The sequence below is a fragment of the Rhizophagus irregularis genome, chromosome 6 (assembly GCF_026210795.1).
Source record: "Rhizophagus irregularis chromosome 6, complete sequence".
In the NCBI taxonomy this organism is placed as follows: Eukaryota; Fungi; Glomeromycota; class Glomeromycetes; order Glomerales; family Glomeraceae; genus Rhizophagus; species Rhizophagus irregularis.
Genome location: NC_089434.1, coordinates 5,370,796 through 5,390,890, shown reverse-complemented (window position 1 = coordinate 5,390,890; position 20,095 = coordinate 5,370,796). Strand labels below are relative to the sequence as shown.

At 26.7% G+C, this 20,095-nt stretch overlaps 3 protein-coding genes across 3 annotated transcripts; all 3 read right to left on the bottom strand.

Annotated features, from left to right (window-relative positions):
* Window positions 1–452: 452 nt before the first annotated feature.
* Window positions 453–758, bottom strand: OCT59_026802 (uncharacterized protein; the record flags this gene model as incomplete). The annotated part of the gene is made up of 1 exon (XM_025318798.2): window positions 453–758. One exon carries the CDS (start codon window positions 756–758, stop codon window positions 453–455), a length of 306 nt encoding a protein of 101 aa, XP_025175278.2.
* A 2,008-nt stretch (window positions 759–2,766) lies between these two features.
* OCT59_026801 (uncharacterized protein) lies at window positions 2,767–3,277 on the bottom strand (the record flags this gene model as incomplete). The annotated part of the gene is made up of 4 exons (XM_066143459.1): window positions 2,767–2,859; window positions 2,937–3,006; window positions 3,074–3,116; window positions 3,238–3,277. The coding sequence occupies 4 exons, from the start codon at window positions 3,275–3,277 to the stop codon at window positions 2,767–2,769; spliced, it is 246 nt and encodes an 81-aa protein (XP_065992977.1).
* Window positions 3,278–9,663: 6,386 nt separating this feature from the next.
* On the bottom strand, window positions 9,664–10,739 carry OCT59_026800 (uncharacterized protein; the record flags this gene model as incomplete). Its single annotated transcript, XM_066143458.1, has 6 exons — window positions 9,664–9,671; window positions 9,759–9,797; window positions 9,898–9,949; window positions 10,032–10,061; window positions 10,458–10,646; window positions 10,719–10,739. 6 exons carry the CDS (start codon window positions 10,737–10,739, stop codon window positions 9,664–9,666), a joined length of 339 nt encoding a protein of 112 aa, XP_065992976.1.
* Window positions 10,740–20,095: the final 9,356 nt, after the last annotated feature.

Here is a 20,095-nt window from a genome sequence, read left to right as displayed (position 1 = left end):
TGTTAAAAACTTTTGACTTTTTTTATTTTATTTTTTTCCTGAAGGGTGATTTACAACTTTAACGTATTGAAATTTTTTTAGAATTTTTGTTCTTTTTTTCCTTATATAAAAAAAATTAGTTGTTTATGTACAATTTTCTTTATAGTTATTTTATAAGATAATTTTACGTAATACTTTATATATATGAATATCATTAATAAAAATATGCAAATGATTTTTCATTATAAAATATTTCTTTCTTTCAATTTTATTTATTTATTCTATATTCTATATACATATATAAATTTACATAATATTAATAATTTATATATTATTTACATATATTAAAAAACGTATTAAAATCTTAAAGCATAATTTACATAAGCCCAATTATTTTAAAACTTAAAGCCCTTTTATCTTAAAATTACTGTGTGGAAAAAGGAAGGGGAGGGGATTGTCGAAATGGCAGCTTTTTACATATTCAAAATATCCATGTAACTGTATTGGGGACTAGTAGATGCCTGGAATGACTTCTCGAGGTCGTATTTTTTGATCTCATATTCGCGACGGTATAAGGACTTTCTTTTCTCCGGAAGTCTCCTCCATTCGTGGGAAGAGCGTCTTATGAAATCGAGGGCGGGCATCGACACGTATTTAGGCTTTGATCGCCTAAGATTGGAGTTAAATATGAGAAAACAATTGGCTACTTTAGGTATCTTTCCCATTTGAGCTCGAGGTCTGAAATTATATCGAGTTTCACGGATATTTGTATCTGCCATTTTATGTTTTTAGGAAAATAAGGAGAGAGTGTATTATTTTGAATTTTATTATTTATTATTTTTTTTTTTGATTAACAAGCAAGAACAGGAGCCCATTTTATATTCTTGAAATTTACTAATAGAATATATTCACAAACTTGGAACGGAATTCCTTTTATTAAAAAGGTAAGTTTTTAATGTCATTTCATTTTATCAATGAAATTTGAAATAAACATTACTCAATCATTCCACATCATTCCGCGTAAATTTCCTTGTTTTAAAAACATTAAAAGATAATCCTGAAAGTTTTATTATGTTACAATGAAATTTGTTTTTATAACTTTCTATTGCACAAAGGATTTTGTATTAATAATGTTCTTTTGAAAGACATTACAATCACATTGCATTAACAAATGATCAATTTGTAATTCGTACCCTCTATCTATTTCTCCCTAATCGGGTTATTAAATGGTGAAGTTATTATTTCTATTTAGGAACTGATTAAAGATATTTCTATTTAAGAACTGATTAAAGATTCTAGATCATTATTAGTTGTATTAAATATATCCTTTAAGGTACTCGTTTAAATCTTTCATGAATTTCTAATTATGTATTTATATATTATAAAAAATTTTCTCATGCTTTTTAAAATGAAATTACAAATTAGTTACGATAATCTGAAAAAAAATTTTTGTAGTATTTGAAAAAAAAAAAAAATTTATACGCGTTATTTTAAACGGTATAAATTAATTTAATTAATTTTTTATGATTTTTCCCTCCGGAATATTTCGGACTAATATAACCTCGATCTTAAAATATAAATACCTGTTTAATACCTGAATCTGATGTATTTATCAGTTATATAAAATAAATAAAAAAAATATTATTCGTTGTTGTTGTTATCTCATTATGATATTCAATGTGCAGGCAGAATTATCTGCCTGCTATTATAATGTATATTTTTGTATTGATGTGATATTTAAGTATTTTAACACACTCAGATCCACCTAAAAACGAGGCGAATATTGTAACCAAACATTTACAAGTATAGTTTCATTCATTTATTAAGAAATTACTTATTAAAGAGACAAAACGGATATATAAACAACAGATAAGCCAATATTGGACTATTAAACGGTCTATCATTCGGAAACACAATAAAACAATCCTGTGGGAAATTTTAGTGATAAAAATGATAAAAAAAAAAGATCTTCATTAAACATCATTAAACATTAAATTTTTGGGGAAAAACTCAAAAAAAAATTTTTTTTTTTTTTATAGTCATAATCAATGTAATTTGAGTTAGTTCGGAAAAGTCTAAGGAAAATATACGTTTTCTAATTTGTTGGTGAAGTCTTTTACGCGACGCATGCAGTTGTCCTTTTTTCAACACAAAAGCAAAATTATCATTAAACAAGATAATGAACGCCAAAATTTTTTTAATAAATTGATTTTAGGTTAAAATAATGTAATATTGCATTTCGTGTCTCAATTTTTTCAATTCGTCGTTCAATTTTAATAAAAGATTTTTTTCAATAGCACCAAAAAAGAGGGGGAGGGCTTTTTCATTGCACGGTATAGTGTTCCAACCTCCGATTGTTTTTATTATTCAATTTTAGTATTCAGAAATTGCTAAATGTTAACATTAAAATGGCTGAAATTAACTGTTAATCCATGAGATCACAAAAAAAAATGCATTTAACCGTATGATTTAATAATTTATTAATTATTAGTTAACCTTTGATACATAAAATAAAAATAAAATGGGTTTTTTTTCGCCATTCATCTTTTTGATTTTTCCTTCTCTGGCAATGATTCCAATTTTTGCTAATACTAATTCTTTTGTTTCAACAAAACCTATAGTATTGATCTATTACGCCATATTATAATATTATAAATAATAACGAATAAAATTAATCAATTAATATATATAATGTATAACAATAAAATATTTCAGTCTTTCCATACGAGAAAATAACATCATCACTTTGATCTAATCGTGTAATATGTATGAATCTAATGGTAAAATTTACTGTATTCTTTCAAAGATGATGTTGAAGACTCTGTCTTCAATCCAAATTGGTGTACAATGCCCATTATACATCATGCGAATAAATATATCCTTTACGAAGAAAAAAAGATTGTTTAGAAATGTAATTCGAAATCATCGGGGAAAGAGCGAGATAGCTTATGACATACCCAAAAATCTAGAATTTCCTTCCTACAACCTGAAGAAATATAAAAAGATCCGACCCAAGATATATCGATCCTAAAAGACGATTATTATCTTTTTTTTTTAATAATATATATATACACAAGTAATGTATAATACTTACCAAAATAGACATTGAATCTCGCCATTATCATCAGCTTCTTCATCTTATCCTTCTTCCCACCAACTTTTTTAATTTACTTGTTGGTTTTGTACTGATGATGCGACTAATCTCACTATAATAGGGCCGACAGGTGCATCACCCTTATTTTATTCAATGGTCACTACTCGCCCACACCCAATTTCGACCGAAAAAGGTAGACTTCATTAGCCCCTCATATTTGGACCTGACGTTTTGCTAATCAGTTCTTTCGGGCCTGATTGGCCTGATTGACCATCAGTTTTTTTTGCTCTTTTTCTTCTGATTGGCCTGACTGGCATCAGTTTTAGTCGTCTAATAAAGGTTTTCCGTACGTTTGTTAAAGCTGACCAAAGAATATTTTATAATCAAAAATATTATCAGTTTAATTATGCAACAATTACCCGTTTTGCAATTGTTGGTCATGCTACTTCTCGCGTTTAAAAATTGAAACAGTTCCTCCATAACAATATCTTTGCCAACCCTAAAATTCTTACTAAATTTAAAACTCACAGAGTTATAGGATCACAGCTATGACCGATAACACAATCTCTTTTTAAAGATTACCTGTAATCAAAAAAAAAGGAAAAAAAAGAATATTAATTTATAATTTAATTAAAATTAAAATAAAAATAATGAATTGATTTGATGATATAATAAAAAATCTTACTACTAAAATAACACTATAACACAATGTTATAGAATCGCCGACTCATCGTACTCAACCTTTTTTTTCTTTTTATATACTATTATAAACTTGATTGAGCAATATAATTCTCATCTCTATATAATATATTATATGCACGTCAAGTATGCTCGATTCGTTCGTATGTATATTCGGAAATTGTGATGAGGAGGCCCTTTTGTCGTGCACCACGATGTTGTGTCCTTTCTCCCCATTGATCATATTTTTGCATCTCAGAATCCATACGAGTTCTTTAAATAATTCAATAAGTGTGACTAGAAGTGCGTCAAATACGCTAGCGCCTTAGATCTTGATATCCTGAGTTTACTCATCGTCAGCTTTGATATGACGCGGAAGTCTCGTTTTGATGTCTTGTTTGAAAAAAGGTTCGAATTTTTCCGAGAAATTATTTGGACTTATTTGGCTGACTCCGGAGCAATAATCGCAGCATTAACCGCAATTCATAAGTGCAGCGGTGTATTTCATGATTTTGATTACTATAAATCAGGCAATTGCTGTCGTTTCAACTGTGGCTGAATTGCATGATGGACACGTTAGATCTTCGTAAAGCGCGTCTTTCCTTCTTTTTAACATATATGCAGTAGGAAGAAGGTTGTAAAATAGTTTAGTAACAAATATGAAAATTTTGTGTTTAGTCATCGAATCACATTTGAAGCTTTTGATTTGTTCGAAGATGCTCCAAGTTATATCCCATTCGAGATCATTCGAGATCGTTTCCAGTTAGTTCATGTGTACACTCGTTAACTTTTAACGATGAGTGTTCTGCTGCATTTCGTGTTTGGAAGTCCGTGCGTTAACTGATTGATTAGTTTCTTGAACAATGAAAGCCGCGCCCATTGATATTTATGTTTCTAAATCTATGTCGCCCATTTGTGATGCTATTTCTTTATACGCCAATTAATTAAAATTAAAATTAATTGAAAATCTATGTCTAACTTGTTTCGTACTGTTAATAGCTCCTGTTTAGGTTGAGGATTGTCTATCTATCTATCTACCTCTCTATCCAAATACAAGTGTCAGTTGCCACATGACTTTAACTCTTGATGAGTAGGCATGTAATCGAGTGCGTCGCCCTGATCTATTTCATCGTTGACTACAAACTGTGGACTTGTTCCATATAAGTAAGGACACTCATTTTTCTATACATAAAAAGATGAATAATTCAATAGAAGACATCTTGGATAGCTTCTCGAATTCGAGTTTCAAATTTTGTGTCTTCTTCCACTCTTTGGAAGAGTGTTTGATAAAAGCAAGTTCGGACATCGCGGAGGAACGTCAATTCTATCGAAGTGCTAAGGACAATCCTTCTATCCTATAGAATCATAAGCTTTCTTCAATGGTTATATGTGAATGATGTGCCATCTGGTAGTAAAACATTAATTGAACCTTGTTTCGAAAAACAAGTAGAAATAATCGTCTACGACTCTGAGTGACCCCATGATGTCCAGCCTGTTGAACACTAAACCTTGTCGGGACCTTATTACTTTTTTTTATCTCGCGCCGCTATCCATAATTCTTTTTATTTCTCTGGAGTCTTTTGATACTGGTAAGAATTGATAGTACTTTCAACTTTAATCCACAGAAATTAAGTCCTTTTAGGGCATTGTTATCTGCTAAGCCTATTCGTAACCAAGTTGGCGATCGCTTTTCTGATACAATCAAAGAAGCGTAATAGGGCGTGTATTATTAATATTATAATTAAAGTTTTGTGGTTTGATATCGGTAAAATTAAGGACGTCTTCCAAGATGACGGCACTAAACCACGCATTAAGTAATATAAGAAGTCAACTCCTGAAGGGCTGCGAATTTAAAAATTTCGAATGTGTCTTTAAGAGATTATCTTTATCATATGTTAATCAAAATTTATTTGTTAATAAAATACTATAAAAGGTAAAGTTGGCTCTAGGAATTTTTTTTTTAAATCAAAAATATTTATTAATATTCTTTTTTACTTTTTTTTTGATAAAAATCAATTTAAACTTTAGAAATTTTTATAATTTTCATCAAATTGATGAATTACAGTAAATTTTATAATAAATAGTGAATTAATCCATTTTCCAAAATATGAAAATATGCAAAAAAGTAATTAAGAAATTAAGAATATTTACTAATATTTTTTTTTGCTTTTATTAATAAAGATGAATTTTAAGATATTAAAACTATTTACTACTATTTTTTATTTTTATTTTTTTTTTGAAAATTAATCCAAACTTCTAAATAGTAATAAATAATGAAATTTAATATATATCAAAAATATTTATTAATATTTTAATTTTTAAAAAATTGGATTAAATTTTCAAATAACTGTATCTAATAATATATTAATATAATTATATAGGTTTTTTATAATTTAATATTAAAATTAAAATTACCAATTTAGATTTAGTTTAACTTGAGTTAAATAAAACTTTGAAATAATTTTTAAATCAAATATATTCAAATATCATTTAAATTTATAAAGTATATTTGAATAATATTTAATTTCTTTTTAATATATAGTAATAATTTGTGTAAATTTGGCATAATTTATAATTTTAATTCAGTTAAATTTCATCCAATTAAATTTTTAATTATATTATATTTGGCTAAACAAATAACTATTAAAAGCTTATTTAAATACTTAAATATACTTAAGTTATTGAATAACTGTTATATAATTTTTAAATATTACTTTAAATATATATAAAACAAGTTATAATTTGATTTTATTAATAAAAAAAAAGCAAGTTCAATTAAATTTAAATTTAAAAATCAGTTTTTTGCAATTATTTTATTATCTAAAATAATTGTAAAAACTAAAAAAGCAAAAAAAAAATAAAATTTAAAATATATATTAGATAAGTACAGTAAACTTTTTAATTTTTGAATAATTATATAATGATAATTTTACTTTTGTATTTTATAGATATTTGTGAAAGGATAATTGTATAATAATTAATATTTTTAATGCAATTGGTAATTTTAAAAAGTAAAAAAATATTATTGTTTTATTACTTATTATTTATATTTATATAACAATATATTCTTTTTCTTTAATACACATGTTAATAAATAATTGGATTATCTGTTAAACTATTGATTAATTTAAATTTCTTTATAAAAAACATTTTTTTTTTATCAAAATATTTTAAATGTTTTAATTTACAATCATTTTTTATTTGATTTTTTTTAAAAAAAACCAAAAATTGGTATTTTCTATATTAAAAAACTAACAATTAGTTTTTTATATTATTAAAAAAAAAAACTGGAAATTGTTTTTTTATTTTAGTTAATTAAAAAGATGGGTTAGAATTTCTTTGATAAGAAAAACTTTTCATTAAAAATTTCTTTATTAAAAAAATGTATTTTTTGTTTCTTTTTTTTAATAAATTGAAAATTTTAATTTTTTAAATTATCTATTTTTTATTTATAAAAAAAAAACTAGCAGCTAACTTTGAAATTCCTATAAAAATTGTTTTTAAGAAAAAACAATATAAAATTCAGTTTAACATATTCTTGATTTTTAAATCCTTAATTCTTTTTTGATCAATTTCAAATATACAACATAAATACACTATTTTTCTAGACTTTTAATTAGTATAATCAGATGATTTGTCATATAATAATGTCATTTTCTTTATTTTCTTTATTAAGCTGCATAACCAAAATACTTAAATTTTATTTTCATTAAGATATAAGACTAGTTTTAACCCAAGGTGATTTAATCAGAATAATTTAACCTATTAGTAAATTTTTATACAATCAGTTATATAATTTTGCCCGAATTTTCAAAAAAAAATGTAAATTATGATTACAATAAAAAATGAGACATTGTCAAAATGTAAGAAAACTTGATCATTATACTCTATCTATAATATTCAAATAAATAAAATCTATATAAAGTGAAATGAATAATAACAAATAAATTTTTTTTAAAAAAAAATTATTGATAAATTTTAGGGGGTGATTTAACCCAAGTTATTTAACCCAGAAGGCAAGTTAGCAAAACTCTTCATTAAGTATTTTATTTTAAAATTTTCTTTTGAATATTAACTGATTCATTATATAAAACCATATCATCATATAGAACATAATAGTTTTTAAAAGGTAAAAACAAGTTTGAGTTTCCTATTTTCAATTCCCAAACAATACTAATACATTAATTATATTAATTATGTTAATTACATCAAAGGAATATCATTAAAAGATTACATGATAAGAAACAGCAGGTATAGGTATAGTAAAGTAAAAAATGAAGGACCACCATTATGAATATATGCTCCTAAACTTCAAAGCCGCTGTACTGCTGAACGATGCTAAATATTCTACGAGAAAACATAAAGTCTTTCAGGACACAATCTGTGACGCTGTCAACCTCATTGGACTTCGCAAAATTCCTAATCTTCCATCACATTTTTGGTCGAACACCTCCTGTCATTCCACTCCAAGATGCTCTTCCACGCCTGGTTTTTTTTGGATTAAATTTAGTAAACTTAAAATTTTTAATATTATAGTAATTATTAAAAATATTCAATCTACAACAGTCATTTGAGAAGATTTTTAGAAAAAATAATTTTTGAAAATTTTTTTGGATTAAAGCTTTGTCAAGGTATTAAAGATTTGGAAAATGGATGAAACTAACTGATGAGAGGTAGAAAATTTTCCTTGTAACGACGCAAGGATAGATTAAACGCTCATTTGTAAGTGTTTAAGAAATATGCCGCTAAATGATTTCCCCTTCCCTATTCATTTCATTTTTCCCCATTCTCTTTCGTTCTCCCCTTCCCTTTTCACTCTCCTTTCCTTTTTTTTAGACGAGTATGGACGTGAATTTGGTAGGAAATCAAATATTTTTCTTGGTAAGAAATCGGAAATCCATATTTTTTTTTTATTAATTTTAATGAATCTAATATTTCATCTTTTTCATTTTTAGTCGGAACTGAGATGTGAAAATTCAGCCCGCCTAAATCGATGGTATTATTCTTTCTTTTGAATATAGGGGTGAGGATAGTTGTAGTTGGTAATATTCATATGTTTGTGGTAGTTTGCATTTACGAATTTAACAATTGTTGATATCTCAATTAAACCGACGATTCCCTCAATTGCTAAAATTCTTTTAGTATTCAATGCAGAAGTATCCAACCATTGAGAACATAAAAAACCATTTAACACTATTAAGAAATTTACTAATTAAATCCCTGGATTAAAAAAAAAAATATATTAACATTCTAAGATAAATACTCTTCTTAACTCAAAAAAAAGTTTAAATTTACCTTATATTAAAGTAAAATCAATTAAAAGTTTTTACTGTGTATATACAAAAATATATATATATATTTTTTTTTTTCAAGATCTCTGCTTTCATTTTCTTTACAGCCTTTTTAGTTTAATTAGTGTTGATTTAACAATTGCTGGAGTTGAGTTATCTTGGAGTTAAAAAAGAATTTAATAACAACAATATTGATTGGTGATTTTCTTATAATTTTCTTTCATTCAGATTAAATCATTAATTTAGATGACGGATTTCACCCGGATCGAAGCATTACCTGAGAAGTCATCAAGTCCTAGCTCGAATGTTGTTACTTGTTAATTCAAAATTTTCGTACCAATTAGATCTTTCATCGTAAACTTAGTCAAATTTACAATGCTCCCTTATAAAATGTCCCGTTGTACAGATCGGCGGAAATATTCTGATATGATACGACTTTAGAATTGACTTCAGGGGTTTAATAGCCTCTTGTAACCTTACTTTCTTTTTTGACATTGACGTTTTTGCTAACAAAGCGCACGCGGCGCTCTCGTCCTTTCCCGTTTCCCGTTTCTACGTCCATACGCCCCAGCTTATATATGTCTCAATTTTTTCTAACATAATGGAACATGTGATTTACCCTCACGTTTCTAATCATTTAATAGGCAAAAACAACGGAGTTAATCACTTGATCGAAAGTAACAATTTTTTTTTATCTAAAAATTTAAATAACATACCACGTGTTACAAAAAATGTGAGAAATATAGATATTTTTCCTTAGATGACGCAAGTATCATTGCTAAATTTTAATTGGCAATGCTTAGATTTTCTACTACGTTATGTACGTTAATCAAACGAGTATAATTAAAAAAATACTCGAGAGGGGATGCCTGGCGGATTTTGGCAGGTGCGTCAGGTATAAATATTTCTTTAATGAAAGAAAAAATTAATAATTAGAAATGTAAAGATCATTTTTTTTTAAAAAAAAAAGAAACATTTTAAAAATTTACCTCAATTTTTAATGTGAGAAGAAAAAAGTTCTTGTGATATTTTCAGGTTTATATCGATCTTGGCCCAAACTACCAAGCAAATTAAGAATTATAATTTGCTGACAAATTCCTTTCGGTTGCGCTTACAGGACATTTTTCCCGACAGCGTGTTTAGTGTAATAACTCTGCATAACTCTTAAATCATCCGTCGGAAATCGGGTCGTAACCGGACTTCAAATAAAAAGTTGATATACTATAACTCATTTCTTTTCAATAAATAAATTTTCATTTCCTCTCGTACTCTTGGACAAAAAAAATAAGTGTAATTATAAAAAAGTCATATGATATATGACTATACTTATAAAGGGGAATTTTATAAAGGTAACTATAGAAGGGTTTGACTAATAAATAATAATTGTGTAATTACAGTATTTACGTTAATTATACCCTTGTTAAAAGGAATATAATTGAACATGTATGAGAAAGATAGCCAGGTACACCAGGTACAGATATTTCTATATTGAAAAAAAATAAATATAAAGATATTATTTCATTAAAACAAAGACATTTAAATACACCAGGAACTGGACGTACGTAACTTTCTTGGTTGTACTCACTGGACGACTTTAGAATTGACTTTAGGCGTTTATTTTCTTTTTTAATAGATTGCTAACAAAGGGCAGGCAAAATACATCATCGCAAATTTACCTCTTGTTGATCGTTAAACATGAAAGACAAAAAGAAGAAAGGCAAAAGCACCAGAATTTTGCTGGTCTAGATCGATTTTTTCACTCGGTCCAAACTACCAAGCGATTATCGTCCAAAGCTTTTAAATACCGTATTTTGCAGCATAGCGGACATCCCTATTTATCACAATACTGATGATCATTTGTCGATCATTTATTCAATTATATTACATAATATAAATACCGTTGCTAAAAAAATTTATATGCTCGAATTTCACAAATAACTTAAATTTGGTTTTAATTTATTATATATTAAATTTCATTAAAAACTTTTTTTTATTATTATTTGGCATATATTTATTCATTTTATGAAATTATTCACTAAATATTACTAATAAAAAACCTGCATTATGAATCAGATCACTGCATTATTTTTTTTATAGATTCTACATAATATAAGCAAAGTTTTGAGTTTTGCCCATGCATATTCATTTCTGCCCATCAAATTTTGTCTGATGATTGGCAAAAAATTATGAATTATCATATATTGCAATAAATTTTAAATCATGAATTATGTGATCGGCAAATGATTGGTAAGGTGATATAAGCATGTCCGCCATGCTGTTAGTAAGCACCCCCAAAAATAAGCACCCCCACAAATAAGTCAAATTTGCTTTGACTAAAATTCTTAATTAGCACCCCCAAAAATAAGTCAATTGCTTTGAGCCTTTGACTAATATGCACCCCCAAAAATAAACACCCCCACAAATAAGTCAATTTTCTTTGACTAAAATGCACCCCCAAAAATAAGTCAATTTGCTTTGACTAAAATACACCCCCAAAAATAAGTCAATTTGTTTTGACTAAAATGCACCCCCAAAAATAAGTCAATTTGTTTTGACTAAAATGCACCCCCAAAAATAAGTCAATTTGTTTTGACTAAAATGCACCCCCAAAATTAAGTACCCCCACATATAAGTCAATTTGCTTTGACTAAAATGCACCCCCAAAATTAAGTACCCCCAAAAATAAGTCAATTTGCTTGACTAAAATACACCCCCAAAAACAAGTCAATTTGCTTTGCATTGACTAAAATGCACCCCCAAAATTAAGCACCCCCAAAAATAATCACTCCTGGCTATTTTGGCCAGAATTATGAGGATCTTGGCCGGCATTAAGTGCAAAAACGTGTGCTTATATACTGCAAAATTCGGTAAATAAAAAATATATATACATATATATATTTTTTTTGAAAGCCTCAACAGAATTTAGTCCAATATGTTGACCAAATCAATTGCTTGTTGTCAAATAAAAAATAAAAATTCTTGGGTTGATTTTACGTTATAGTGGTTCTATTCTTTCGTCCATCTTCAATAAATTACGTTATTTACGTCCCTTGTTAAACGGGAAATGTTTCGGCGGGTACGCCAGGTATAAATATTTCTCTATGGAAAAAAAAAATTATTAAATAATTAAAATAATTAGGAATATAAAGATCCTATTTCTTTAAAAATGTAAAGAAACATGTAAAAATTTTAAATAACACTATGTTAATTGTTAAAGGAGAAATTTACCAAAAATGAGAGAGCCCTTGTGATATTTTTGTGCTTGTAACATTGCCTAACTGATTCATTATTGTAGTTACCAAGCGATTGTTGTTAATTGTTTTTGTTATACCGGAATTACGTCGCAGACTTCAAGAGGAAGGAAAATGTTTCTTCTTACAATAACGCATCGCATATTGTGCGCGGTTTGGAAATAGGTTCTTACATCGATGGTATTACCATTAGACGTAAAAGTACGTCAATATGTTCATTGTTTAATGAATAATTAATTATCAAATTTCATCAATTATAACAAAACTTGTGTAGTCTTAATAAAGATTAAAGATGATATAAAGAAATATAAGATGAATATAAAAATGTGTATTTTAAAAGTATTAAGAGTTAAAATTTTTTCTTCTGGATATTAGATTTCTTTCCCATTCGACAAACGTATAATATATTTATACGTTATTCATGTTAATTATGTCATTGTTAAAAGGAATATTACTATACTACCAAAAAGTGTCTAAAGTTAATGAATAAATAAAACTATTGAACTCGTTATAATAAAGTAAGGGTAGGTCTGGGGACAACAAGTAAAGAACCTAATTTAGTTAAACCAAACTACCAAAGCGCAAAAGACATTTTTGTACTGAAAAAAAAAGACCATTAAAACAGTTAGAAAATAAATACATATATATAATTTTTTTTAAAAAAAAGACCATCTGGAAGTAACATTAAGTAACATTTAAAATTTTTAAACAACATACCTCATGTCGATTGTTAAAAGTGAACTTTCAAATAATAAGAAAAAAGACGACTTGACCCTCCTTCTTGAACCGTAAGAGGGCCAAGTCATGTATGGTCAAAAAGGAGAAGTAAGAAAAAAATAAAACAAAAGCACTGATAAGCGTAATATGCGTAGATATTCAGCAAACACTGGTTTCCACAATCACGTGATTTTCGCTACATAAAATTAAAATTAAAATGTAATAAAAAAAAACGGGCGTGGAAATTTTTTAAAAAAAAATTCAGGAAGAATGATTTTTGAAAAAAAACGATTATAAGTTATAATGGATAATTTGTGCGGTTTGCTATTTTGCTATTTGAAAATTTTGCTTTTCTAGTATAAAACAGAAAATCCAACATGAAGAAGAGCTTCGGCTCTGTGTGCAGATCATATACCAAAGAATCGGTATATCAAGTACCAAATACGGTCAACAAGAGTAGATTATCGATATTACAAGAATAGATTATCGATATTACAAGAGTAGATTATCGATATTCACGTTGTTTCCGTAAAAAGTATCATTCAAGATTAGTACTTTTTATTATTAGTAAAGGCAAGATTTTTAGTATGCCAAGTATGTCATATTTTTCATATCGATTGTTGTCTATTGAGCCCTAAATTAACTAAGTTTTGAAACGCAATAAAAGGACATAAAAAACCTTTTTTTTTATAATCAAAGTTTTTTGTATGCATTTGTTACGAAATTTTTAGTTTAGTTTTTTTTTTAGGTTTAATTTAGGTTATTTTATAATATAGTATAGTTTATTTTTATATATAATTTATTTTGGGTTATTTGTCTAATGACGGGAATCGGATGATTAGTTAATGAGTGGCTGGGAAAGTTCCGGTTGAGGCTTATTAGGCCAAAATTGGCTGATCGACAAAATTGGCCGGAGGGCAACATTGTCCGAGGACAAAATTGTTCTTTGAACATAATTGTCCCAGGTTTTGAGATGTTATAAGATTTAGAACGCGATGAATGTGTGTGATTTTGGTATTAACATAGAGATAGGCGCCGAAGGAGGCAGTGATATTGTATTTCTTTTATTTGTTAATAAAGACACCCGCTGATCATTTTCGATTTCTTAATAAACTTTGTTATCGTGTAAAAGTCATATTGCGATTGTTATCAATTTATAAAACCACATATCGTTTTTATCATTGCTTACTAATTTTCTCATATATATCACTTGTTTATTTTATTATTATTTGTTTATTATCTTTTATATATACATTTTAATTACATCCTTGATCATTTATCGATTGTTCCCTATTGACCTTAATTTACCTACCGCTTTTAACGTTATTTGTCTATCGTCCGATCCTTATTTATTTTCTGCTACTACCTGACGTCTTACATCAAATCGGTGTAACACTATCATGAGCGTTGACTTGTTAAATGGAGTTTTGGATGATCAAAGTTCCAAGTTTGTAAGTTGGTGGGAATACCGTGATGCATCATTTGATAACCTGCATATTTTTTTATAATCGCGACATTGGTATAAATATTACTATATTTAAATTATTGATTAAAAATTACGTACATGAAGTACGAGAATCGGTTGACTTTCAGTATGAAAATTGTTTGTTTCATACTGTAAATGAATAATATATTTTTTATTAACACAAATTTAAGGGATTATGAAGCGGATATTTAAAGTTAGACGGAATTATGTTGTAATTACCTGAAGAAATTAAATTATTTAAAGAATATTAGAGATCAAATATTTGGTATTATTTTTACTAATTTTAAAACTTTATTTGTATTTAAACAGTTTAATTGTACGACCCACATAAATTAGAAAAAAATAACCATGATTTCAAAAGATCTAAAAAAGGTACAAAATTGAAAGGAAAGTTTGGCTTTTACTTTGTTTCATAACAAATTTGAAACAATGAATAAAAAGAAATTCTTTTAGTTTTTCTATTTTTCTTGTAATTAAATTTTATTGGCCTCAATAAAACATAATCAAAACCTTTTACAAATAATATATTTTATAAATCACATTTTTTTGATTGTTGGATTACTTATAAAAGAGATGCCTTCTCACCTTCAACCATTTTTAATTATATTAAACATAGTAAACATTTAAATAAATCCATCACTTTCAATAATTCAAAATTTTGTTATTAAATTTAAAATATATTAATAATTATTTATTGCAAGAAAATAGTCATCTATAATTTCTTCACACTATTACACCTAATGCATCTAATCATTCTCTTAATCTTCTTATCTAATCTACCTTTAATTTCCTATTTCTCTTTTAATGTGTCCAATTGGAGCATTACAAACTTTAATCTCAATTGGCCTAAATGCCGTAAAAAGAATTCAGGAGTCATATTCAAACTCAAGACTCCTGATATAATCGTTTGTGATTTTCTAATATTATTATAAGGAGAAAATTCAGGTGCTTTGCGACTAGACAACTCTTGTTAGAAAAAGTCAGTTCATCAAATGACTCATCTAATGCTTGGGAAATCCTGTCAAACAACAAGATGAAAAAAAAATTCTTTCTTGATTATTGAGTTCTTGAAAATTCTATTTCCAATTCCAAGAATTTAGCCTCTATTTTTAATAGTTTTCATAAGAGGTATATTATAATGATATTTTTGTTATAGAAAATTTGATTCATTTTTAAATTCAAGAATCAAAAAATAATCATTGTTATTTGATGATAGAATATGCTGATAGTAGCATTCTTTAAAATTTAAAGAAATGACAATTTCTATTCAAACATTTGATAAATTTAGATCAAGAATTGGAAAATGATTGTTGTTATTTAGTGATGGAATATGCTAATAATGATACCTTTCGCCAATATTTAAAAGCAAAATTTAAAGAAAGTAACTGGAAAAAATTCTGACATTTGACAAATTTTTGATTTATATTAGATCAAGAATTAGAAAATCACTGTTGTTTCTTACTTATTTTAATGTGTCTAAATTAATGTTAATGAAAAAATTATATTTCTATTTATTAGCTAGCAGTAGTACTTTTTGACAATATTTAAAAGTAAAATTTGAAGAAAATGATTAGAATAATTATTATAAGTATTAGAAATAGTATTTAAGATAAAACAAGTTAAATAATTTGGCTTTTTGAAATTTTATATATTATATTTGAATTATAGTTTTCCACTTGATATTTCCCATAACAAAACATCAATATTTTCTATTTTAGTTTAAATTTTGATTTATTTTTAGATTCAAGTAAATATAATTACAATATTTTTTATTATTAAAAAAATCTAATAAATGATCATTTTTCTAGTTTTTAATTCTAATTCTAAATTTAAATTTTTTATTAAGTAATGTAAATTAAATAATAAATTAAAAAAAGTCACTGTAAAATATGTGTCAGTATGATTTATATCATATGAAATTGCATAAATTGGCTTGCCAATCAGAATTTTCTTTAAATTAATAAATTGGCAATTTTTATCTCTAATTTCAGTTTAAAATCAGATATCTGATTTCTAGTTGATTAGAGAAGTTAAAAATTGAATTGTACAGAAAATAATTAAAGTTCTTCCAGATTGGTCTTTCCAATCTCTGGACTTTAATCCTATTGAATATTTATAACATAAACTTGAACAATGACTTTATTTGAAAATGATTTGCACATCCAAAGAATTTTTATAAACTTAAAAAAGTATTGCAAGAAGAGTAGGAAGTATTTCCATCCAAAACTTATATTAATTGAATTAAAAGTATACCATTCCAAATTGAAGCATACATTAAAAATAATGATGGCTAACTAAATACTAGTTATATTTATTGGTTAACCTGATACTTTTGGAAGGGTAGACTGGGTAGTATACCTAAACAAATTATTGATTAAATTTTTTATTTTAATATAAAAAACTTTTTTTTTAGAAATTTATATCAATTGATTATTATTATACATAAGTAATTTAAGTATATAAATTCTGTACTATATCTGTTAATTAAATATTTAATATATTAAAATTATTAAATTGATATTTTAGTTTTTTGTAATTATTTTAAATCTAGTAATCAGTTTTGAATAAACTTTTTTTTTATTTTGTATAGTTCATTTTTATTAATAGCTATTAGCTACAATTTAAAAGAAAAATTGGCCAAATTGGATCATTGGATAATAAAATAATTACAAAAAACTGATTTTTAAATTTTTAAATTTGGCCAAATTTGCTTCTTTTCTATCAGTAAAGTCAAATTATGATATACAATATCTGTATCCTTTTTTTTGTGTTATAATTATTATTTACATTTTGCAGATTGGTGGATATGTATAAAAGTTTATATAATTTGGCTATTTCAGCCAAAAATATATCACGTGATACCGGATAAAAGTTTAACCGCCAAGCAAAATTTGACAATCGAGAAGAGAAGTATGATGCTATAATTGTAACCAGTTAGGACATATTGCAACATGATGCAACTAAAATAATAGGAGAGATGACAGTAGGAGAATTAACGAAAGAAGGATCAATCACAGTATGTAAAATTTGACGATGATTACGATGATTACGATGATAGGGAACAACTCGAAGTGGTAAAAGGTATATTAAAGTCATAATATAACTTCCTTTTATAATAAAATTTTTGCATCTAGCTCGAATCTCATAATTAGTATAAATGTATAATCAAAGAAATTACAATAGTCGAAAGTTATTTAGATAACAGAGTCAACACGAATTTCGAACTTGAAGCAAAATGGAAGATAAAAAATTGTTGTACGACAGATTCGAAATTGGAAACTTTTGTTTTTGTATATTAAGATTGGAAGTTTGGAACGTGAAATATGAAATTGCGTAATATGCAAATAATTCACTCGGAATTATTAACCACTAATCATGTGCTTTAATACAAATCCAATTTTAAGGGAGAGAAGTTTGATTTCCGACAAAATTTTTCCTATCGGGACTTTAAACCTGATAAAAAAAAGTACATGATAATTAAAAATGGAGCGAGGTAATCAAACGTAATTCGTGAGGAATAAGTAATGAAAAGAAAGATTCCACATCCTCTAATGTTACAGACTTGAGCTTTATTTGGAAGTATGAAATATAATTGACTTAAACTTTGTATGTCGGAATGATTAAATTAATCGAGCGACAAAATAATAAGACGACAAATAGGATTTTACATAGCAAATATTATTCACACATCACAACACACTTTAAAATAATGACACTGGCAAATCTGAATTATTTTCAACATATTTTATTTCGGGTAAATTAATCTAAATAGCTTAGTACAAATCGCGAGGAAAATACGAAAAAAAAAACGAAAAAAATAATTTTTTACGAAGAAAAGGAAGGCGAAGAATAAAAATAAAAAACGAGAAATAGAATTTTTTTTTACATAGCAATTGACCTTAATGACCTTAATTATTTGAGTAGTCATTTAAAATTTGTTGCTGAATGCCGAATATTTTTTTTTTTTCATTCTAAAAATCCGAGTGGACAGCTTTTTTTTTGTCCAAATTAAAAATTTATCAAACATCTTTTAGACGTTCAATTAATAAAACACGATAATCCGGGTTGATTGATTGGGTTGTTTTGTCCAGTGAAAAAAAAAAATCCAGTTTCTCTTTTCAACTGCATTCGGTTTCGTTGGTGACCCATTTTCTGCGGTGATATATGAGGTAAGGTTAAGTGGGGAAAAAGGTTGGTTTGTCTAGTATAATAATGTAATAGAATATTAAAACAGAATTGTGAGCAAGTTAAAAGAGAAAAGATGCTTGTTTAAAAAAATAGAAGGTAAAGGTTTACGATTGATAGTACATGATTATTTAGTGAATTGAATAAGTAGGTCGATTCTTATAGATAAAACTCCGACTCTGAGCCTGTAAATATAAAAATAATAAAAAAAATACGTATTAAAATGATTAGAAATCTCAATTATAATCACCAATAACATCCTTATACATTTACAGATTTCCTTACCAGAGGAAACTCACGAATGAAGAGCTTGCGAAAGAATTGAAGGATTAGGTGCTTATTATATAGGGTAAGGCCAACGCTTGGTAACACATAAACTAATTTTTGAAAAGGAGGTAAAAACATGTTTTATAAAATAATATTTAGGAAAACCTTGTGAAGAGGAGGCTGTATTGTTAAGAAAAGATCCAATGAAAATTGAAGTGAATGAAAAAAAGCCCTTCAAAAGCCCAGCATAGCCAGTGTATAGCCGCCCGGTTTTCACAAATTTTACTGTTTCTTCGACTTTGCGAATGAATTTGTTCATTCAACAGGAGAACAAATATCCTTGGGCAGTGCCAGACGGCAACCAAGACACAGTCTAAGGCCAAACAATAAGCCATAACAGATAAAACAGGTTACATAGAAGATTTGATCCAAGTTACTAACCGGTCTAAAATGAATTGGTTAGTTTTTAATTCCAGACTTACCAACCATTCGATTAACTCTGGGCAATTTAGATCTCAAAATTCTATTTTTTTTAATTACGATTACTGATCGGGTATAAACTACTGTGCCACATTTTTCACACGATCTTTTTAATCGCCACTAAACATTAAATTCCACGTGAACCATAAATGTACTGTTAATCCAATAATATGTTTATTCGAATATCAAAAATATATATATATTTTTATATACATATACACACATATATATAGAAATCTAAGGATAAAAATAAAAAATAATACATATAATATGTATATATATATAGAAATACAAAGAAAAAACAAAAAATAATAAAAATAAAGAAAAAAAAATGAAAAATATAAAATCTATTTACATTTTACTAGGAAATAAAAATAAATGGAACAAATAACTAATAATGAATCGTAGTGCTTAAATCAATGAATAATAAATCGATATTTTTTTTTTAAAAAAAAAATAATAATAATAACGAATTTAACGATTCTGTAAATATACGGTAAAGCGATTGGAACGCATGAAATTTACGAATGTATTCCCAGCATGTTTGGCATGTACGAATGCCTCTAGAAGTGTAATAAGGGTTGCAAAAAAAAAAAGGATTAATAATTGACATTTTTACGAGTTACAAATTTAATAAATTCGTATCACTAACCACTTTATGAAAATA